General features: G+C 39.1%; 1 protein-coding gene across 1 annotated transcript in view; it reads left to right on the top strand.

Annotated features, from left to right (window-relative positions):
• The first annotated feature begins 18,099 nt into the window (after positions 1-18,099).
• Positions 18,100-24,045, top strand: part of tnn (tenascin N) — a 48,714-nt gene continuing 42,768 nt past the window's right edge. Inside the window, exons 1-3 of the mRNA XM_041802831.1 lie at positions 18,100-18,292; positions 19,754-19,949; positions 20,073-20,467. Coding sequence (XP_041658765.1) covers positions 18,100-18,292; positions 19,754-19,949; positions 20,073-20,467 — 784 coding nt within the window. The remainder of the gene's footprint in view (positions 18,293-19,753; positions 19,950-20,072; positions 20,468-24,045) is intronic.

The raw sequence follows: 24,045 nt of genomic DNA, 5'->3' as shown, positions 1-24,045 counted from the left end.
CAGCTAGATAGGAAACATTGAAATACTTTGACATACAAATGTAGATATTTCCAAGAAAATTTGAAAAAGTTGAATTCTTTCACTTTTAAATGATGACCCCCATATGTAAAAAAAAAAAACAAAAAAAAAAGATTTCTTTTTAAAAAGAATTACAAAAATCTTCTCAGTTTATGACATCTATGGCACAACTGGTCATATTCTAAGCATTGTGTTAATCATGGGAACATGAGGTAGCATGACTTCCTTTAGTAAACAATGCCTGCAAGTTCTCACATCTGGTTGTTCTAAGCACAAATATATGAGCGTCAGGAGGCTGTTTGTCTTGGGTGGGAGGAAAAGACATGTTGAGAGTAGAGAGCTACAGCAAGTGTAAAGGATTGGGTTGTAAATGACTTCCTCGGTTTAGGAAGTCTTCAGAGTAGAATGTGAAGTATGGCTCAGAGAACATATCACAAGGATAGATTGAGATATTCCAGTGATGCTTTTCATCTCTAGTTCAGTGTCTAGTTTGAGAAGTTAATGGGGTATGACACAGGTTTATTAAGTGTGATTTGAGATGATTAACCCTCAAATAGCATCAGTGTGCAGGACTACACTGTACTTTCCGGATGTGTAAGGAGCAGGGTCAACAATGACAAAAGAGGGGCCTGCTCTATGTGATGGACCACCAGTGCAGGAAAGTTGTTATACATTCAAAGCGAAATAGTTCAGAGCCTGGGTTAGAATCTAATTATTCCTAATTATGGGATTAAACTTGCATCACCATTTTTATAATTAGACAAGGAATTAGTAACTTTTTAACCATTTATTTCACAAAGATACACAAGGGAGGATGTCAGGCAAGATGAACTTTATACAAAGGTGGTTTATTGCATTTTCTCAGCAGTTGGACATGTGGTTTCGTCTACTGAGAGGGCACCCTGCCCACTGGGAGCAAACCCTGGAGGGCAGTTTATCCCTTATTGTCCAAAGGAAGGGCGCCCTAGAGGGCACTTTGTTAGACTGTGCCCCCTTGAAGGCCCTTTGTCAAACTATAACCACCTTACAGACACCAAAGAGGTCAAACTTTGTCAGGCATTTTGAGGATGTATCAGAAAATTGAAAAAAAAAAAATCTGAGTAATTGGCATATGTAAATTGAATGATGGAAAAATTAATAGAAAATTTTAAATAAAAACAAAAACTTTGTCAAGCATCAAAGAGAGCACTCTGTCAAATTGCGTTCATCCATAGGGCACTAAAGAAGGCCCTTAATCATATTTTGTTCCCATAGATGGCCCTTAAGAGGGCACTTTGCAAAATACTGACCACTCAGAGGGCATAAATACAGCACTTTGTTCATTTTTGTCCATTTGGCAGCCCCAGATAGGGCACTTTATCAAATAGTTTTCAGTCATAGGGCACTAAAGAAGGCCAATTTTCAAATGTTGTCCTCTTAGCCAGCACTAAGAGGGCACTTTGTCAAATATGATGAACAAATATAACTAAAAAGGCCCTTCTGTGCTATTGAATGATATTTTTTCCCCATTGAGGGCCCTAAAGAGGGCACTTTGCCAAAAACTGTCCAGTCGGTGGGAACTAAGGAGAGACCTTTGTTGACTTTTGTTCACTAGGAGAGCACAAAGAAAGCACTTTGCCATGTTTATCTATCATAGGGGCTTCTGAGAGGGCACTTTTGCAGTATTTTTTTTTATTTTTATTTTTTTTTTATTTAGCCTTTATTTAACCAAATGAAAAAACCCATTGAGATCGAGATCTCTTTTACAAGGGCAACCTGGCCAGGAGGTCAGCAGCACACGTAATAATAAATACACTTCAATGACAGATATTCAAACCCCCTTCTGAATCCACCAGTGGTACCTTTGAGACTGCACAAAAATCCATATAAATGCTTTTCATGCACTTCTTTTATTTATACATGTTGTTAAATACGATTTTAGAGGTTTTTGCTTTGCAACTGATATCTGTTTCTGTAGCGTCATTGGACATGATTTGGTATGTTGAGGATAATACTGGCTTTGCAACTTTAATCTTCTTAACAGGGAGGGAGTCTCTTGTGCTTCAGCCCCTCCACAGGTGGAGGTTGGTGTTCTCAGAGAGGACCAGTAATGTACAAAAGGTGTTTCAATGGATTCTTTCTTACAGGCAAATCCAAAGAAGAAACTGGAGCACACAAGTCACTTTTTGCAATTTAATCAGGTGCAGAAGACTAATGTTTTGACATGCACTGCGTCTTTGTCAGAGTCAAACACTGATGCTTTTAAAAGTGTGATTTAAAAGTGTCATAATAAGGCTGGCCCTAAATTCTTTCAGAATTGCCTGTTCACACAAACCCTCACAGGGATACCCTGCATGGGGGGCTTGGGTGGGGGGTCTCAGTGAGCATGATATTAAAAGGATGGCACAGAAATGGTGGCTAATGCAAAAGACTCCAATGTTGTGATGATAGACTGTTTATTTATCTATCAATGCCACATGTAATTGGATGTTTTCACATGTAAAAGGACTGTGCCATTTTCCCACTTGTCACAAGATATTAACATCATCAACCCCACCCACTCGCAATTTTCCAGAATATTTTCTGACATGTTCTCATATCAGGTCACCTCCACTTCTTGCAGAAAGTTTAGTTGGGAGCTGGCGAGAAAATTCTAGATAAATTCATGGAAAAATATCCTCTGTTTTTGTTACAAGCAGCTCTCTCCAAAATATGTAAATAAATGAGGAGTTTTATACATGTATGAATTCAGTCTTAGCAGCCAGCTATGCATCTAATCAAAGGTCAGTTATTATGCAACAGCACCTGGGTTTCAGTGAACATCTAGCTTGACTTTACTTTGTTATCTTGTTAATGATAATCTCCTCAGGGTGATCACTGTCAAAGTTTACATCTGGTCTCAATTGTAAGAAAAAAAGAGCTATAATAAAAGAACATGAGAAAAATGCAACCCAAGCAACCAGCACCCAACCTAATTGAACAGGAGAAGCTTAAGTGGTGTCTGAGCCAGTGTAATCTATTTGTGAACATAAACAAGGGCATCTGTTATTGTTATTCTACAGCCAACTAGTTATTTCCAGACGTTTCTTAATGTGATCACTGTAAATCTGTCGATTTCATTTTCCAGTTTAGTTCTGCGTATGTGAGTTTATTTGCAGACCTTTACAGTCTGTGTGTAATGAAAAAAGATGCATTTCGGTGTAAGAGCGTCTGCTGATGCATATTTATCGATAAAGGTGCTTTGAATTTGGAGAGGAGCATTACAGCAAGGAGGAAGGTTTACTCAGAGGGAAAAGACCCATGCCTTTTAGTTAGGGCTTTGCTTTAATAAGGACTCCAAGGGAGCAAAAGACAGTAAAATAAACTAAGAACAGGCTAAATCAATGTGATTGGACCTGATTTACAACTGTTGACCTTCTAGCTTGCCATGGTTTGCATTTTGATGCTAAAACACCTATCCAGCAGCTTTAGATTTACAGTTACCCTCTGGTTGAGTGGAAAAAGGTTGGAGGGAAATTCAGAGGTGTGTGGTTACTTCTAATAAGACTTCTGAGTCTTTTTTTCCAGAAGAGGGTAACAAAGTGCAGACTTGCATCACATTAAAGGAAACGTAACATAAAATTTATCCTGCTGAGAAGAGTTCTGTTACATCCGCTGCTAGTGAAGGGTGCATTTCCCAGCATAGGACTGAAAGGACCTTACTCATACAATGGGCCAGTTATATTTCTCTGAAAGTATAGTTACATGCATGAAATATTTTCTCATTGTCCCATGAAGCACTGTAAACGTCATCACCTCCCACACAGCATGTTGGAGCGACATATGTCTGCATGAATGGAGTTTAATATTTGACATTTTGTTTATTTCCTTAGTACACTAAACCTAAAGACTCACCTTATTCCAACACGCATACTCAACAATGATGTTTAATCACAGACAGTGAACTGGACTGAAGTCGTAAAGAGATAGAGAGATGGGATGAATTATCTTGAATTAACAGAGGATTTACAACTCTCTTTTTATTTTTACATTTTCATTCAAAGTGGTCACCAAACAACTGAAACCCACAAATTTTTGGAATGCAGGGTAATTTTTTCAAGGTTGACTATGGTCAATGCAAACTACAGCCATTTTAAGTTAAATATTCTTTTGAAGTTCAGAATATTCCCCATCTAGAGGCTTTTGGATGTTTAGGCTTGTATGCAGCTGCTCAGCCATGGAAACCCATCCCATGAAGCTCCTGCCACATAGTTTTTGTTTTCACATTAATGCCAGTGGAACTCTCTTCAGAACTCCTCAGCTACCGTATCAGCAGAGCTTTCATGCACCATGCGCATAAGCAGTTGTTGACCTACCCTGTGATTTTACATGGTCCTCTGCTTCGTGGCTGAGTTGCTGTTGTTCCTATGTGCTTCCACTTTAATATAATCACTTAGAGTTTACTGTGAAACATCCAGCAGGGATTGCAAAGGTGCTTTCCATCACAGTACTACACTTGAAATCACTGAGCTGTTCAGAACGACCTACTTGAAATACAAATACATATGAGAGAGGTTTCTGAAATTTATTCAATTATATTCATTCAATATTATAATGGAAAGTGTTGTTATTGAGTTTATCGTTTCCTGTTTTTTTTTTTTTTAGATCAATGGTTATCATCTTCTTTCCTCTTTTTTTTCGTGGTAAAACTGTCTCAGGGTGATTTTATTGCTTTCTGTCAAACTTGATTAATACACCATGCTCCATGTTGTGAAATTAAATGTGTCCAGTTCCATAGCCAAATGTGCAGCTTTCCTTACATAAAATGATTTTCCAAGGCTTTATGTTTACTTCCACAGGACGTGTAAATTCTCTGTAATAACAGTCACCATGAGCATCTGCTAATCCATTTATTTTTGTCCCTGCATGGCCCAAGAAGAGGTTTGACTCTAAAAACACAGGAGACATTTTTGCAGGATGACGGATATTATCTCGCTAGAGTTTTGTTGTTTTTCAGGGCCAAAAGTATCATCTTTTTTGTTTTGCCTGCTATTAAAAGATGGAAAATATGCTAAAATAAACACTTCAACCATCCCTGGTTCAAAACCATAGCACCCTGGTATAAAAAAAAATCAAAACAGAGACAGCCACACTTCAGAGCAGCTCTGACAAACATTTTTCGATCAACAATATTAAGTTAAATTTAGAGTTAACTGTTCAGAGCAAAGTAGAGAGAAACAGCTGAAGTTTTAGAAGCTACATCCCATTTTAGCTTTTGCCGAATGCAATGTTACACAGTTGATGAAAAAACTTGTATCGACTGTTAAAGTTTGATAACCTAAGGCCTGACAAACTGATGCTTAATATGGTCACTTGGCAGCAGCTTATCATTCACTCTCCATGACCTGTACACCTCCAGTACTCTGAGGCAGCCAGGTAAAATACTCACCCTAGACATGGACTTTTGAGGCCCTCCCCTCTGGCAGGAGACTGTGATCCATCAGACCAAAACCTCCTGCCATAAGAACAGTTTCTTCCCCTCTGTTGTCAGCGTCATGAACGGTACTCCCCCCACCCCAGACTGAGACTGAACCCCAGAACCAACAAAGCAGCAGACAGAAACAATACATGTCTATACAGACTCTATGCACCATAACCAGTATACCTGCACATCTCTAGAGTTTCTCCTTTTGCACCTTTGTACATACTCGTTTTTATATTGTATATGAACATTTTTTATTCTGATACTTTATTTTCTAACAATTTATGGAAGTGTCAAGTCTCTAAATATTTTTATTCTTCCTCTATGGTATTTTTTTGCACCAAACACCGAGTCAAATTTCTACTGATGGGTTCAAAAAAGGTTGTCAGGTAACTTTACTGTTTCTACATCCTTTACAACCTACAGTTTTCAGCCAACTTTGCAGTCCCTCAAAGTTCTTGCTGAAGGTCTCTAGTTTGTTTTACAGCTTGACTTCTTTTGGTTCATGGCCCTCATGAGAGCCATATTAGGCTCTAATTAACTGTCTTTACACTTCCTGACCAGCACAGAGCTGCAGTGGATAAAGTTAGCAACTGACTGGTCAAAGTATTGGAGCAGTCAGGCCATCTGTGGTTTCAAAATTACTAACTGTGAAAGCCACTTGTCTTAATTTACTTGTAGTGAGACTGAGCACAATAAGTGGGTGATGATTTTAACAATATTAACTTGGTTACTTGTAATTAACTGTTTTCTGTCATGACTTAAGCTGGCTGTTAAGCAGACCACACAAAACAGCTGCAGATGCCATGTCTTATTAGTTCCTTTAATTACAACAAACTAGGTTCAAAGCTAGAATATGGCTGACCGCAACTATCTGGAATGCCTGTTGAAATGTCTGACTTAAATGAGTGTTCTGGCAGAGTGATTTTGTCATGATTGTTAGTAGTTTTTTTAGCCAAAGGCATAGTAAGTGGCAACTGAATGTAAAAAACTACATGTTGTCTCTGTCTGTGTCTGTGTCCTTCTGTTTGTGGAGATGAACCCTGAGCAGCGTCAACCCCCGTTTTTCTTCTACCACATCTTAAACACAGACACAGACAGACACACACATCAACTCAGCTGCGGTTAGAGAACAGAGGGGAAAAGACGCTCTCTGTATTAAGGGAAGACATCACTACAAGAAATGGGCAAAAACCACAGACTGTAAAAAGAATTGGACAAACCCTGTGTGACTTCAGCCGTCTGCTTACAATAGGCAGACTCAAACAGCTCTTGAAGCCAATCTGTGGCAGCTTCCATGTTGACAACGCGGTCTCAACCGATCTTTGGATCAACCTAACAGCCCACCCACTAAGTGCGACTTCCTGTCAGCTAGCTAGCTAGCTAGCATTCTGGTTGACAGAAACATAGCTTCTGCGCCAATCAGTCCGCAGTGAGGTTTTTTTCTCAATATAATCTAAACCATTGTGGTACAAAATAAATTCAGCCCCCGTACAGTGATAGGCCACGAAGCCATTAGCTAATGAGACACCTTTGGTTTTTTTAACTAAGCTGTAAACCAGTTTATTACTAGTGCAAAAAACTGCTTTTTAACAGGTGTCCAGACGGGACTTCCTGTGTTCCTGCAGCCAGCCTCAAGTGGACACTCGTATTGCAATTTTTTGCACTTCTCCATTGGCTTTATTTTTCCGGAGGTTGCCGCTTGGCAAAAACCTCTCCTCTGCTCAAGATAAGCTGCCGGTGTGGCTCTCCAAGCTAACAACTAATGCTGGACAATACTGGACAAGCCCGATGCAATGATTGGAAAGCCAACTAACCCTTTCCCCATAACTATCACTTTGTCATGCCAAAGCGGGGCGGCAGAAGAGTGAAAACATTATTTTCTGTCATAGAAAGCTTTCCATGTTGCTCTGAGCGCTAACTGTGATGAAGAAATGTGGTCTGCCTAAGGCCAACTAACATTCGGCTAGCAGCCGTTGTATACAAGCTCAACAAGTTTATAGGCTTATAGGTTTGTTTTTATTCTTTGTCATACAGAAATGTGGCCTAGTTCTGGTTAAACAGAGGCTTTGCTAAAGCTATATCTGAGTATTTACAATAGTGGAGGCAGCCATTAGAGGGCTTTCAGCACAAGTGATCCCCACCCATATCGCAACTCTGCTTGTATGGCTCTAGTTAACGCAGTGGAGGCAGCCATTACGACAGCATTCAGTACAAGCAAACCCAACTCTGTATGGTAGGGCTCTCAAAGAAGCATCACTCACTCAGTTACTTAGTCAGTCAGTCAGTCAGTATACAGCCAGAGCCATCTGTAGGGCTGACCTAAGCGGTCAGCTAGAAAGAAATCATTCCTTCTGTGCTATTTCCTCCATTTAACCAGTTCATTTCTATTACCATGATCAGTGGAAGCTGATTGCACTGTACTGGTGAAGGACTGAGGTGCCCAGTCAACCCTGTAGGTGTCCAGAGGCCCGCCCACAGGATTGACTGGACTCCTGAAAACCCAGAGAATGGACCCTCCGCAATCGTGATTTATTGATGGTATCATTTTGTGTGTGTTGGATCAGTAGCATTGGTGCTAACATCCTGGCTAATAATGACTCATCATTTTGGAGCTGAAAAATGTGTCAAGCTGTGATTTGATTCTGGTACTGAAATAATTTAGTCCTGGCACTTTCTTACCAATTTTAACCCCTTTTTACCCAATGTTTTTTTATTCAAATTTGCCATTTCTCCCGTTGTTCCAATTTTAACTCCTTTTGCCTCTTTCTAACCCCTTTTTACAACTTTATCTGGCAATTTACAATAACAACAACATTTTGCAAGTCTGCTTTCAGCCCATTTTCCAAATTTAGTCTTTTTTCCACTTAAAACTCATTTTTACCTCTATTTAACCACTTTTGACTACTAGCTGCTTTTGAAACTTTTTGCTACTTTTAACCTTTTTTTTTTTTTCAATTTTAGCCTTTTTTCCCTTTTTTAAACCCATTTTAACTTCTTTTGACCCCGTTTTATCTGGTATATTTTGCAACTCTCTGATACTGTCAACCCATTTTCACCAATTTTTTGCCACTTTTAATCAATTTTTCCAATTTAAATCCCTTTTTTCCACTTAAATTTCATTTATCTTTTAATTTATCTCTTAATTGCCTCGTTTTACTACTTGATCTGGTCATTTTTACATTTCTTTTGTTACTTTTAACCAATTTTTGCCCTCCCCCCCCCCTTTTTTTTTACAGATTTTTCCCTGTCTAACCCACTAATGCCTATTTTTGCCCATTTTGCCTCTTATAACCTCTTTTCACCACATTTTTTTTTTTTTGCCAGTTTCTTGCCCATTTATGCCTCTTTTACCCACTGTAATTATTTAATATTTTTTCCCTTAAAGTTTTCTCAGTTCCTTCTACCTTATTTTCTGGCATCCTTACATTTGTGCACTATATAGAATATGGTTATCACTGATTAAGTTTACAATATACCATGATTTTGCTGACCTCCGTGGACCCTCATTGGTCCCCAGAAAGCTCTCCCCTTTATCCCCCCTTGGGTGTCCAACCACAGTAAAAGTAACTACTCAGGCAGCATTTGTTCAGTACAAACAACCACACCTGACCCCTCATCTTCAGCTCCAGTTTCACTTTGACCGTCTGTCTTCCCGCAGAAATTTGAAACCTTTCTTATATATTTAGAGACAAACACTCACTGTCAGCATAAAGTATTGCCAACCTTGACCCCGCCACACAGGGGGGGTCTTTGGTTCATGGTGGTCACAATGCTGATGTGCCTGTTCTGTCCTTCTTTGTGTGCATGTATTCAGAGTCCTGCATTCTTTCAAACTCTATTGTATATGTGCATGTAAAACAGAGATCAGACTGAAACAAAGCATTGTTGTCTTTGCATACTTAAAAGCGATCATGGTACAGTCTAAAGGGGGTACATTTTTCGCTGAGATGTTTGTGGGTTTTTTGTCGCCTTGAAGGAGTTAGCCTGGTATTCGTCTTCACAGCGTGCTTCCTGGTGGCCTGTTTTCACAAACATTGTGGAGTGATTGTACATAACTGTAAAATCAAATCAAGACTTTTTGGTGTCTAACTGCCAATCATCAGACAGACGATAATGTTCCAAAAGACTCGTATGATTATTATCACCAACAAACAGACAGAAGCTTTGTGTTCTGGGAAATGTGGTGTTTGTTTGTCTCTGGTTTTGTATGCTGCTTTTGTTTTCATGCCAGCTAAATCCAAATTTACCCCAGTATTGTATTTATTTCAGCTTTGAAAATAGAATTTTCTCAAATATAACGTCTTCCCAGTGATACTTCTATCCTAAGCTGACTCTGCGTTTGTTTTGGCTTCAGTCTCGCTCCGCTGATTCCAACTTTATATCCTGTTACTGTGGTGTTTTAAGGCCTGCTCCCTCTGCTTAGGAGATTAATTCCAATTGACTCCTCTAAGACTTAGAAAAGGAAAACAGTTAATACAGAGTGATGAAACTCTTAAGGTGAAGAAGAAGAATGGTTTGTTTATAGGTGGACTGTAGGAAAGTGTTTTAATGTTGCTCATTATCTCCCCCATCTTCTTTTTCTTTTTCATTCAACCACTGAAGGAGAGGAGGAAAGGAGACACTCCCAAGCTAACTGCCCATTGGCCTATAGGCATTTGGGAAGGATTTTAACGATTGAAGAGGGAGGGAGAGAGCAAAAGTCAGTAGCAGCAAAGAGGTCTTTGAATCATTGGTCAGGAGCCTGTCAACAGGTGGGAGAGGGAGAGGCTTGGTGACGCTCGGTCTTTCAGAAAAGAGAGAAAGAAAGAGAGACGAGGAAATCAAGGAAACCCTCAAGGGTAAGGCCACTTTAAAAATGTGTCATTTTCCAGTGATTTATCAATGAAACTTTATATTCAACTAATGCAAATACCTTTTTTTATTAAAGTGTAACCTCTCCTCTAACTCTTTTTCATGCACTTTTGGAGGAATTTGATTTATGAACCAAACTTACATTAAGACTGAATATAAGTAACTTGTGCCTACTTTTGAGCGGGCGGGTGGGTGGGAGGGGGCGTCCTTTTGATAGCAGTAATTAGTGTAAACTTGTGAGTTCTTTGTGCTCGTTAAGCAACCTTATTCATTTCTGTTTAACCCAAGCGTCTTTATGTCGCTTTTCGCACTCTTTTTCTGCATCGGTCATTATTGTTCCACATTAAAATGCCTGTAACGTCCAGATTCCAGCTTCACTCTCTCTCTCTCTTCATCCATCTAAAGTCCCCCAGTTTTACTTGACACCTGGATTTTATAAAGTGTCCTGGAACTGAAGCTGACTGAAGCTTATGATAGTTTGAATTTGCATGGCAGTGCTTTGTTTATATGAAAGTTGTGGAATAGTTTGTGTGTGATAAATATTTATAGCTGGTAAGGTTTTACGTTTTTTTGGTGGCACTGTGAAATAAGACTGATATGTTTTTTCCATCCACAAGAGCTTTTGAGGTGCTAGGCATTCAGTGGTTGGAGGTAACAAGGTAGAATCACTTTAATGTACTTGGATATTTCAGTTTAGGTGATTAAAAAAACTTTATTCCACTTTCAAGGCTCAATACTATGCTACTTAATTTTTAGTTATGTATACTAAAAACTATGTCCGAAAGCAGGGGCGGAATGTAACTAATCACATTTACTCATTGTACTGTTTTTGAATAGCTTTTTTGGTACTTGTACATTTTTGAGTATATATTAAAATCAGTACTTTTACTTCTACTTAAGTAAGTTATGACCAGAATAACTATACTTTTACTTGAGTCCAATATGCTTGTACATTTTACACCTCTGTTGACTACACAGTAGTGGACTGAGAAATATGATTAGATATTACATCCAAAAACAGCTGATGCTCACAGCAAAAACTTAAGTGTTGATATCTCAGGGTTAAATATCTCTGTGTGAAATTGTTTTAAGTGTTGAAGTTATTTGATAGTCATGATCCACCAGTGTTAATTCACCTTTGTAGAAAGTCGAATGATCTAAACTCCACCCGATGCATTTTCAGATTTGGGAGGATGTATGAGCAGAGTATTTAGATGTGTTTTATATGTGCTTAGTTGTGTTGCCTGTTGTGCAGTGATCCCTGCTGGGGTACTATTACTCATGTCTCTGGTAGATTGTTGTCCTTTTTGATGTGAGACACATTTGTACCATGAGTGAAGTTATCAACTCAGTTAGAGTTCCCGTCTGTGACTTTAGGTGCTCCTAAAGGACTCATAGTGCATATTTTTCATCAGTATGTATTGCCTGGCAATGAAGTTGACTCTCTGCTTTGTTCCTGCCAAAGGAGACTAACCCTACTACAAATTTTCAAGGGTTACTGAAGCTCTGTCATGTTGTAGATAATTTAACACTTTTAAAAGTGTAGTTAAACTATATGTAGTGTCGACAAATAGAGTTAAATTCCTCTGTCAGTCAGTTTTGCTGTGTAGCTGGTAAGGCTTTAGAGGCTTTGGAGGTTGAGTGTCATAAAATTGACATTTTTTTCCATTCAAAAAAGGTGAGGTACCTTACTGCACTTGAATATTTCAATTTATGTGAATTTTTCTACACTTTTCCTCTTTTAAAGGCCAATATTATGATATTTCCACTTATATTTTGTAAGGTGACTAGCTATGTATACTAGAACCTATGCCTAAAGAGAAGACAGAATTTCAGTCAGACTCGACTCAACTAAAACAGCAAACAGCAGAATCACTGCCTGCAGGGGTGTAGCACAAAGGGATAAAAGGGTACTGGTTACCCAGGCCCACAGTAGGGAGGGGCCCTTAAGAAGTCTGCAATGAATAAAGTGTTTGTATTTATTTTTCCTTAGCATTTAGTGTCATTACTGAATTAAAAGTGACTAAATGAATTGGTCAACAGACTGAAATTAGTGTCAAATAGAGGACAATGTAATACTGGGGGCCCCTGCTCCTCCCTTAAGAATGTCCACATGGTGTGGTCTAGTGCTGCAATAAAAATATAATTATTATTGTTATCCATGAATTTTCAAATTAACTGATTTACAAAAAAACTGAAAAAATAGTAAATCACATTATTATTTCTTGATTAATATATTAAATTATAGTTATTTACTTGCATTCCTGAACAGAAAAATGAGTTTTAGTGGTTGAATGTTATATTGGTTCATTTCTGACTTCTCAGAGAAGCCCAGTGAGCCAGCTCAAATTTGGGTGAATTCAGTTTGAAATCCCTCATTCCTGTTCAAAATGGTAAAACCTGGAGAGCTCACTGAAAATGAAAGAGTCCGTATCAAAGCACTTCATGGTGCTGGATGGTCTCTGAGACAAATATGACAGGTGGGCTAATAAATTTGTTAAGCACTGTATTTGTAAAAATGAGGCAACATTTGCTGCTTGGCTAGCTGGTTAAAGAGTGCCCTGTGTAATATTCTCTCCGGGGGCCCTAAATCCCTAGCTATGCCCCTGACTGCCTGTAATTGCATTTAGAATAAATGATCCATCAATATAATGAAAGTGCAGGGAGATTTATCTGTTAAGACAGAATTGAATAGAGTTATTTCACCCTGGAGAAGCTTTGACATGCCTGCTAAAAAATATTTGTGGCATTATTTACAACTTCTTTTCAGTTACTACACACTATATTTCAATTACCCCATACGGTCGGTCAGCACAGCTACCAGCACTAATTTCCTCTGTGATAAAATCTGAAATATTTATTATGATATTATGTTGGGGTGACAGATATTCTCTCAGGGCTGTTGATCCACTTGATTTACCTTTAATGCTACTGTGCTGGCTCAGGGAATACACAGAAGCCCTCACAAAATGAGCTACAGATGTGGGCCCTCAGCCATGCAAAATGATAGAAAGAGAGAGACACATACAACCCTGAGTGGGTGGCTTAAAAGTGTTCAGATTGCATAATGTGGCTCCTTTCATGGAAACCTCACAACTCCGGCTCTTTCATATACTTCCACTGATTGAAAATACCCCAGGGCACATTAAAGCTACTGAAAACACATTTCTGTTATTTCAAAAACTTATCTCCGTCTAGGCTGTTTTTATTCACGCTCGAGTTGTGTTATTTTTTCTGTTCGCTTGGTGAGCTTTTCATCTGACGGCCAAACTAAAGTGGAATCGAGCCTCTGCAGTCCTTATCGAAGTCTACTTGTGGTCTATACGGCATCAGGAGGCAGACAGAATCATAAAGATATGAGCTCGGGCTCTCAGACGATAATTGCTTTCAGCTCCGTTTTATTCATTTTACTGTGCCTGTTCTGTCTACAGAGGAGGGGAGAGAGAGGAATGGTCCACACGTTTGTAACCGCACATAAAGGCACAACCTCCCTTCTCTTTTATTTTAACCCTAACTTCATCTCATCCTAAGACTGGTCTGATGAGATTTGTCTCCTGCTGAAACCTGGTGAAACAGTCAGCCTTTTGTCTGAGTCGTAACGGCTCTCAGGAGAGGATGAGGCAGACTGACCAAGTCTCCTTTCTATCTCTCCCTGTTTATCTGAACTCCCAGTACAAGTTACAGCTGTTTGTAGTCGTCTTCCCCTCCTGTTCTCTGTTTATGTCAGCCCAATGTTCAATGCATTCACTGTTCCCAAAGGTCTGAGAGCATATGGAGGTTCTTAGAAACACACACACACATACAACAGCCTGTCAAGGATCCTTCAGAGAAAGGCATCCATGGATCCAGACAGCATTGTCCTTTGGTGATTAAACTGTCGTTGTTACCAGCAGGAAAACGCCTCCTGAGGTAGCAACAGCAAGCTCTGTGAGCTATAAATGAAAGCATTCACACACATACTGTACACACATGGCCGAGCCCCATTCACGTCTTTCTTCCATATAAAAGAGTGAACACACATCACAGGTAGTCCACAAACATTTTACAGGCCCACTGACACAGCTCTGCTTTGACAGAGAGAAGTTATTGTCAGGAAGGAATTTTTAACTGTGTTTATGGACATGTTGAATTTTACTTGAGAGGCTTTTGAAAGCCAGGCTGAAATGCTATCTGCACGGGCTATGAGCTGAGGACATGCGCTGAACTGAACTAACTGTTTTTTGCTGTATCCTGCAGTCTTACGCACTCATGATTGATAGAGCTATACTGGTTTTCTATTATGGATGAAGCCAAAGCAGAGTTTAACAATTTTCTACTCTTTCCAGTAAATTCTTTCTGTTTTTATAAAATCTGTCTGTCCATCCATCCATCAATCTGTCTTTCTGTCCATCTGTTCATCCATGCATCCATCCATCCACCCATTCATCCATACATACATACATCCACTCATTCATCCATCCATCTATCCATCCTTCCATCCATCCGTGCATCTATCTTTCTGTCTGTCTGTCCATTTATCCATCCGCCCCTCCCTCCCCCCCCCCCCTCACTCAGGGACTTCCTCTAGCTGTTGGGGTTAGGCCTTTGCTATGTTTGGAAGGTCAGTGTGCCATCTCCTCCAAGAAAAATAAGGAAAAAGCTTGAATATTGCAGGCATCAAATAAAGACTTGACAGGCAGCTATAAACATGCTTGTTAAGCATCTCTGTGTGCCAGTGCCCACTGCTGTTCCACATGGTTGTAGTCCACTGCTTATAATGTTGAGAACTGCTTGGCTGTCACTGATTCAAACACACTCCTTCCATCATACTCTCTATTACCTATTCCTTTTCTTTTTCACCCACTTAAACATACATTTTTAATCTAATTTTCCTATATGTTCAAGTCTATTTCCATCTCCCACTCCTAATATCTTTTTCTACCTCTTCAGGTTTTCCCTCTAAAGTCTGGGCCATTGATAGAACACCGACTCAAGTTCTGGCAACCACACAGGGTCAAAAAGCTGTTTCTAAATGATGTCATAGCTTGGGTTTCTTGCACAGGCACCAGTCTCTGACCTCAAACTTTTGAAAGGCAGTAATCAAAAAGCCAGCTGAAATAACCAAACAAGGTCAGCTATGGGGTTTGGAGTAGTAATGACTCAGCCATGGTAATTATATGGCTATTTGTCTCCATAAACAGAACTGGAGAATCTAACTATTTAATCTACTTGAATTACATCCTGAATAAACCAATACAGGGAGATTCAGAAGCCAAAGTTTATTTTACTGAAACAAACTGTGTCTAGTTGCATAAAGCAAATAGATTTCTACCTAAGCTATTGAAAAAATGTAAAGACCTCAAAAGAGTATTCTCACTTGTAAAGGATCCCTTCCCTAAATCACTGTGATTCAAATAATAGTACAATTGGCTTAAAGATTGGCAGGCTTTGGGTCCACTTGTTGATATTTTTGTATTCAAGCCAATGTACACACAATGTCCAGTGGGAAATTAAGGATTTGTTTCCTTTTCTCTCTAACTTTTCCATCTGTCGATGTCTTTGATGGTCTAAAAGCAAATGTTATGGACCAAGGAATGTTTTAACTGTCTGATTCATCAGTAAAAATAAATCAAGCAAAACAACAAAAATGTCATTCTTCCCCTTATATTTTGACCAAAACAAAAGAACTAGAAACACTTTTTTCTTGTTTTAAGGGTTCTTTTTTTTTGGGGGCAAGATTTCAGCCAATGTGTTTGTTTGCTGTTTTAACAAATGCAGCAAATAAACCAATCAATTTTTCATTTTTAATTGTGGGTTGGCCTTCAGTCGCCCTTTGCCAGGTACGGCACTGTAATCAGAAAAAATAAATACATGTACATATAAGCTAATACACAGAGGAATATATTTGTATCATTTTCGGTGGATGGATGGATGGATGTATGGATGAATAGAGGGATGGATGGACAGACTGACTGCCGGATGGATGGACGGATGGATGGATGGATGGATGGATGGATGGAAAACTCGTCCATGTCAAACAGGTGAACAGATGGATGAAACAGAACATGGTGAGGTTTGTTCCATAGGTTTAAACAGAAACTCAAACAAATGGGCTGAAATTTTGCTTCTGGTTTTCCCTCATAAATCCATATATCAAGAAAACAGTTGTTTTTCTGTTTTTTTTTGTCGGTCTATAAAACGAATCAGACTGTTAAAACGCACCCTGGTCATTGTGCTTTCAAATTGTTGAATTCCTCCTTTTCAAAGTTACCTTCTTTTGGCATAAATCAGAATTAAATCACATTCACACACAAAAAAAAGTGTGATTTGATCAAAACAAGACAAAATGACATTCTTCCTCTACGGGGTCATGCTCATGATGTCTAGGAAAACACTTTCCTCACTTTTAACATTTTCTTCCTTTTTTCTTTGCCCTATGTTTGCATTCATGTTAAACTCTATTCAACAGCTTTGGGGTTTGCATGGACATTCAGTTGAACCATATGATTTTAAACAAATTCAAATTCATATCACTATGCAGTTTTCCAGTTGTCAAGCTTCATTGCAGGGCCCCCAGTGCTTTATTACAGACTCCATTGGAGGTGTTGTGTTTCCATAGACCACACACACTCAGCACAGTTAGACTAGAGCTGGACCACATTTCAAACTTCAATACCAGAAGGTTTAATTAGACCAAAGTCCACAAAAAAAAAATAAAACAGAATAAAATAAATCCCACTGAAGGTTAACACGGCCTTACATTTTTGAAAGCTTGTAATTTTGGTCTTCTGGGGAAGCCACTACAAGGTTTTAAATTCAAATGACATCAGTATCATTAAAAACAATGACATCACCACTGAGGATGTGAGTCTGCCCTCTCTAAAGCGCAGAAATGCCTGACTGGACACAATTTATGGTTAAGAGCAAACGAATCTCTGCTAAAGTGATGACTACTCAACCACTCACTTTCAGACACACATACATATACTGCAGTGACACAATGGTTTAGGTTTAAGAAGATCAAATATACAGTAGCGTGCCCCACTGGATGTAATGTAACTTATACATTGTCAGAACAGTGTGTCTTTCCTCAGTTCTCCATAAAACATTCACTGGAAAGAACAAATATGACCCTTTTTCAACTCGGAGACTGAGGTCCAGTCAGCCGTGACGACAAACATCTACAGTTTTGGTCGCCTGTCAGACAGAGGTCATGCCAAAGATATAATCTTTACAAAGTGTATAAGCACACATTAAAAAAACAGATGAAATATGTATATATTACTGCTCCTTTGGAAACATTGTCTCATGCCCCTGTGCTTGGGGGAAGCTTGAAAGAGAAACTTCATTTACTTGACAGTCAAAAGTGAAAAGTGACTGATCTTTTCTGGGGGGGAAACTTGTTTGATGTGGCAATACTTCTTTTTGAAAAGTACTCTAAAGGGGGAAACATGTTTTCCTCATAATACTTAAATTACCTTTAAGATATGCCAAAGACTTGTGTGTTATGGAGAGAGTGTTTAGGAGGTGTTTACCAGCTGTAAGCCTATGCAGTAAAGATATAACAAAGGAAACATATAAAGTCATAAAAAAGATTATTTCTCTCCTTAGTAACAATTATGGTTGCTTTGAATTCTGAGAGGGGACAATCTGATCTTATGCTACATGAAGACTCCTTGTACTTTTAAAACAGTAGGTATAAGACATTATTGCATGTTCTGTTGCACCTGTATTGTGGTGTTAAGAAAAAAATGTTACGGTTGAGGAAAATTAAAGAATTTCCTGCCCTCTTGTCTTGTCCTCTAGCCATGACCACCAGACTGCTGTGGAGGGCCCTGTTCCTGTTGGCCTTACTGTGCTCTTTGTCCCACTTTGGCTCTGCCGAAAGCCTGCCAGAGACCAAAACTGAGCAGGGAGTCACCTTCAGCCATGTCTATAAAATTGACGTCCCAGGAGGCTCCAATTGTAAACTAGAGGGCCTGTCAAGCCAGGATGGAACAGGTAACGAACAAAAACCAAAATTAAAGCAAGACAAAAGCACATTGATAGTGACTGATGTCAAGGGGAGGAATGATATTCAGCTCAATATGGCATTATGTGTGATGATTTAGACTCACATGATTGAATTAATTCTTTTAAAAAGCAAAAATATGAGTTGATTGTCTTTTTAGGAAATATTAAAATCTTTTCCTTTCCTGTTTTCATCAGACAGTTAAATTGGGTGGATGGAACTTTTGGTTAGGATTAGGGTAAGGGTTAGGATACCACAAATTTAAAGTTAGAAACCTGGCCTGCAAAACCTAATTTGAAATATTTAATAAAGCCAACTAAACAGTAAGCTTACAGGTAAAAAAGGCTTGTTCTCCATGAAAACAATCCAACATAGCAAATAAATCTTGGGTCTATTCTTAATTTACCTCCAGGTTAGACCTCTGACTTTTTTTCTGATTTATTTATGAAATTTTGCTTCGTCTGTAATGTTTGCAATGTAGTTATTTTATGACTGCCAGGATTTGATTATGAATGAGGTAGTTTTTTTTTTTATCTATAACTGGAAATATGTTGATCTGGAAAATTATGGCTGTTCTGAAAAAGTAACATTCTGCTGGAGGGACATCTGAGATCTATGGTCTGCAGCCAGACTGTCTTGGTTGAATTACATGAGTCATTTTTGAAGGTAATTTTGCACTAATCATGCTTTTAGTAACAAGGTCTTCTTTAATAACCTTTTCAATTTGAGCTGCAAATGCATATTCCTGCACCATACTGCATTATCATCAGTAGGTTTATATGCCCTTATGAAAAGTCAATTGTGTTAATATGACTGAAACTGAACTTTCAAAACACATGTAAACATGTACGTCTGACTGAGATCTGACTGGATCAAATTTGTTGAGGTTGGGTCGCACACCTAGACAGTGTAGTGAGATCAGTTTTCTTGCTTGTAAACACCGCAATCAGACTGAACTGGTCTAGACAGCCTGGGCTTACTCTGTAGTTTCTGCACTGAACTTTGACCTGGAAGCTAAACAGCATTGGCGTTGCAAGAGTTGCACTGCTGTTTGCCTCTGGGTATTACCATAACCTAGTAGTATGGTGTTCATCTCAGCTGTACCAAAATTAAGCACAGTATGTACAGAATGAATGGCACTATAGAACTGTCAGTTTTTCATTGTTCAACATAAAACCATAGATGCTTGCTAACTTGTTAGCATAGTTAAGTGAGAGGATGCCCATAGAAACTCACTGAAAGGGGAATATCACCACTTACCATAGCAGATATGGACATGCTCCAGTCAATTAATTGACTCTCCCATGGTGCATATATACTGAGACAAGGTCAATCACCAAATCTAACCATGAATTTAGCTGAACTTTATGTAAGCATACTGAACGTGTGGCCATAAGTCCATTGACAGAACAACAAGATATAATGAATGAATATATCATTGTGCTTTCTAGATCTGCAGACAGAGACCACTAAGAATGGAGAGAATGACATTATCTTCAGACACAACATTCGGCTGCAGACACCACAGTGTGACTGTGCTGAGTCAGAGAGCTTCAAGTCTCTCCTCTACAGAGTGAATGGGCTGGAAGAGGAGGTCAACTACCTAAAGACCCAGTGTAGTCAGGGTTGTTGTGGAAAAGGTGGTAAGTTCTGTCTACTTGAGGTTAATGAGTTGTGAAGATTTGGATGAAGCTACAAGAAATCTTGCTTTAATTCCTAAATCAGTTATTTATGTTTTCTACCTATTATTACCTATCAGCTGTAAATCAGCATATTTTCCCTTTCTTCAGGAGTAGACACGAGCTGTAGTGGCCATGGGACCTATCAACACGATGCCTGTAGCTGCCAGTGTAACCTGGGATGGGAAGGCCCAGATTGCTCCGTGTCGTCCTGCCCTGATGAGTGCAACGACAATGGCCGTTGTGTGGACGGGAAATGCGTGTGCCATCAGGGTTTCACAGGAGACGACTGCAGTCAGCTGATGTGTCCAGACAACTGTAATGACAAGGGACAGTGTGTGGATGGAAAGTGTGTGTGTTTCCCGCACTTCACCGGGGAGGACTGCAGCATCCAGAAGTGTCCCAATGACTGCATTGGAAACGGCCAGTGTGTGGACGGCCAGTGTGTCTGTGATGAAGGCTTTTATGGGGAGGACTGTTCATTAGGTAAGCCATTAAGATTTAAAATCACCAAAGGAACAAAAAAAAAAACAAAACAAAAAAAAAAAACATTTTTTTCATTGTATGCATACAAACTCTTAAAATAGCTGGAGATTTGGATAGCTAGTGAACCAAAGTAGATGCACTGATAGGCTAACAGCCAGTGTCAAATATAATAGAAAAGAGGGAAACTTGAAAGTACTGTTGGTCAAAATATAGGCTACATCTGCTGTATCCTCCCTGGAAAGTATGAATCAGGGTTGTGGTGGTTTATCAATTTTTAAAATGTTAGACAAAGATAAGCAGGGAGATTGCTAGTGGTTGTTAGCTTAATGCTAAGGGCCCAAAATTACACCATGCTTCAAAGATTTACATAACAGACTTGCTGCAGTAGTGATGGGAATTTCAGCTCTTTTCAGTGATCAGATCATTCGGTTTGGCTCAGCAGGGAGAGTCGACTCTTTATTTGGGTACCAGTTTGGTTCATTTGACCTGCAAGATTTAGCAATATCATGACATATGATTGACATTTGTGATATTTTAGTCCCAATATGCTCTTTTTTTAATTGATGAAATTATCATGTAACCATTTTTCCAAAATAGACTGTTCCCCCAAAACACCTTGTGGGTCAGATGAAATCCGCTCACTGGCTGGGCTGTATGACACACCTGATACAAAATATTACTGTTCCACCATCATGCTTGTGTCCCTAATGCGTGGTGTGCCTGTGGTAATGGGTGTAGAAAAGACCATTCCTGCTAACAAACGCATAACACACAGACTCAACATTCATACAATTAATAAAAGTAATAGTTATAATGATATAAAACAGCTCTCAAACGGTATCCAGCTCTAATCGTTCAAGAAGAAGAGCCGGCTCTTTGAACTGGCTTGTTCATGAACAACCCATCACTATGCTGCAGACCGTACATTTCTGATGGCCACTCTCACACACTGTGCTTCTGAGATGCCCTGTATCTCAGAACAGAAATACATGCTAAAACCTTTGAAATAAAATAAGATTTAACTTCCATTTAGGTTTAGGGTAAGTACCAAAAGTTAAAAGTTATAAAGCTAACCTGCAAAACCTTATTATTAAACTAAAACAAAGTAAACAGCATGCTCGTAGGAAAGCAGCTCGTTCACCATAAAAACATTCTAATGCAGCAAACGTATCTTATGTAGCTCTGTTGGCTGGGCAAGATAACAACGCTACTAACAGAGCTCTGGAGTTTGTGAACATCATTAAGAAGCAACTTGCTTTGAAACCCATTTAATGGCTTACAATTGGTAGCAGCCAGTGTGGTTGGAACACACTGACAAATTATTGAACTTATGTGTTGTTCCCCCTTGGAAATAACTGTCTTGCTGTTTTATGTGTTTGTGTGACCAGACAGCAGCAGACATAATCTGTATTTAGACAGTTCACATCCAAACTACCAGCAACACTTTTGGTGTGTCCTCTAAAGATGAATAGTAGCGTCTGAGTAAGCATATCACACCATGCTCTTTTTATGGGTAATTTATTAATCAGGGGTGCAGTCCAATAACTTTTTATGGCTCAGGCTCATATTAAATTTGATCTGTGTTTCTCAAGAGAATTAACATTCACATTTCACCTCTTTATTTAGTCACCTCTATGGCTCTGCTGACACGAGGCTGTGAATATTAACTACAATCTCATGTGAAAGCACAGATGCTACTTGAAGCACTGGAACCATAAAAAATTTAACACTCATCCCAAAAGCCCAGTTCACCTTCATATAAACTTCCTACCTTTATCATTAAGTAAAGAGTTTTATTATTCAACCTGGATTTAGTTTAACATCTTACAGACATTTTTTTCTTTTACCAGCTTATTTTCTGTCATCTATTTAATTCATGCTGAAGCATCCTCAGCTCATTAACTGCTTAGCAGTGGAGCTTTTGACATAAAAAATGTCAAGCTGTCACAGTAGGAAAATCACAAGTAATAAAAGTGACAATGTTTTACATTTTCTCTTGTATGTGTATTTTAACAGCTGGCTAGCACCATTTATACAGGCCTGGCTTTTTAGCCTGACACTAGTCTCTCCTTTGCTGCTCATGCCTCATTGCAGCAAACAAATTTGGGTTAAACAGTCTTCTCAGAGTAAGTTTCAATATGAAAATTGAATCCTGTCAAGTCCTGCAAACACCAAAGCTGGCTTGAAATGACTGACTTTAACCCTGAGATCAGCCGAGGCTTTACAGTGGTGATGGTCCTAGACGAATAATTTCACACCTTATGGAATGCAAGTTATTTGCATTTAGTTGACAAGTCCAAAAGAAAACACCCTGAAAACAGTTAAAATCATACACTGATTCTTTGAGACAGGATTACAGCGTCAGTGGGTTAGTGGTATGTAGTTGTTTTGCAGAATGTAGCTAACATTAGGAGAGCTAACACCTTCAGTCTTTGATCTTCTTTGCAGATTAATGACCAGATAGCAACAAGTGACCACACATGGGCCTGATCTGGTGTGGACTTGTGACGTATTTGTAACAGTTTGGGACCAGAATGGGTCCAGATATGTGGCAACCAAGTTAATGTTCGGCTCAAATCTGGTGCAAATTTGCCTGAAAGCAAAGACATTTTGCCCCGATCTGTCTCAAAACTGGAACACTCTGTGCCAGCTTTGAGCCAGATCTGAGCCGAATGTCTATGCTATGACACTGATAGCTGTGCCAACTTTGAGCTGGATCTGGACCAAATGTCTTTGCTGGATGTTTTCTAAAACTACCCTCATGGAAAAATACCTTTGGCTCAGACGTGGGCCAGATGAACAGCAAAGATGTGACCCAAAACTGTGAATGATGTCCCAAATCTGTCCCACTTCTGTGTGTTAGCAGTGTCTGAACCATAACAAAACCAGACCTCTACCATCACTACACCAAATAACCTTGAAGGGCCCACATGTGAATAACAGACCAAACTCTACCATTCCCAGAAGATAGCAACCTGAACTGAGAAAAAAAGACTTACTAGTTGGTTAAACTAGTTTAACCAACTAGTAATTCCCTATACATGGATCCTCCTTTAACCATGTAGTCAACTTATCGTGTGTATCACTACTTGACAGTTCTGTGCATTTGTTACATTTTTATTGAATACCATTACTTATAAATTAAAGGAGACACAAACAGAATATACAATATCAATAGACTGTTTCTAACATTTTCAAATGGAAATTATAGCTCTTTTAATTTCACACTTAACTTTTAGTTAGCTTCTTTCTGTATAAGTTGTATACAACAGTAAAAACAGTTTATCAAATAAAAATACTGACTAGGAGCAAGAGCCACAAGGAGTGGAGCAAGAGCCATGGCTGAGGGTGAGTGAGCTGGCTGGTGGCGCGTTGAAGCACTGGCAGGAAGTAGGGGACACTGTAAGAGAAGAGGATAAAGTTAGCAAAACTTGAAAAAGTCACTGAAAATTCACTTGCAAAAGCACACCTAGTCAGCGTTGAGTGAGCCAGGGTGCCACTCATGAAACAGAAGGAATACTCTGACGTCTGAAGGCTCAACATGAGGTGGTAAAGAGGAGCTCTTGATTGCCCAAAAA

The sequence above is a fragment of the Cheilinus undulatus genome, linkage group 13, assembly GCF_018320785.1.
Source record: "Cheilinus undulatus linkage group 13, ASM1832078v1, whole genome shotgun sequence".
NCBI classification, from domain to species: Eukaryota; Metazoa; Chordata; class Actinopteri; order Labriformes; family Labridae; genus Cheilinus; species Cheilinus undulatus.
The sequence above is the reverse complement of the archived record's forward strand: the minus strand, read 5'-3'. Positions and strand labels throughout refer to the sequence as shown.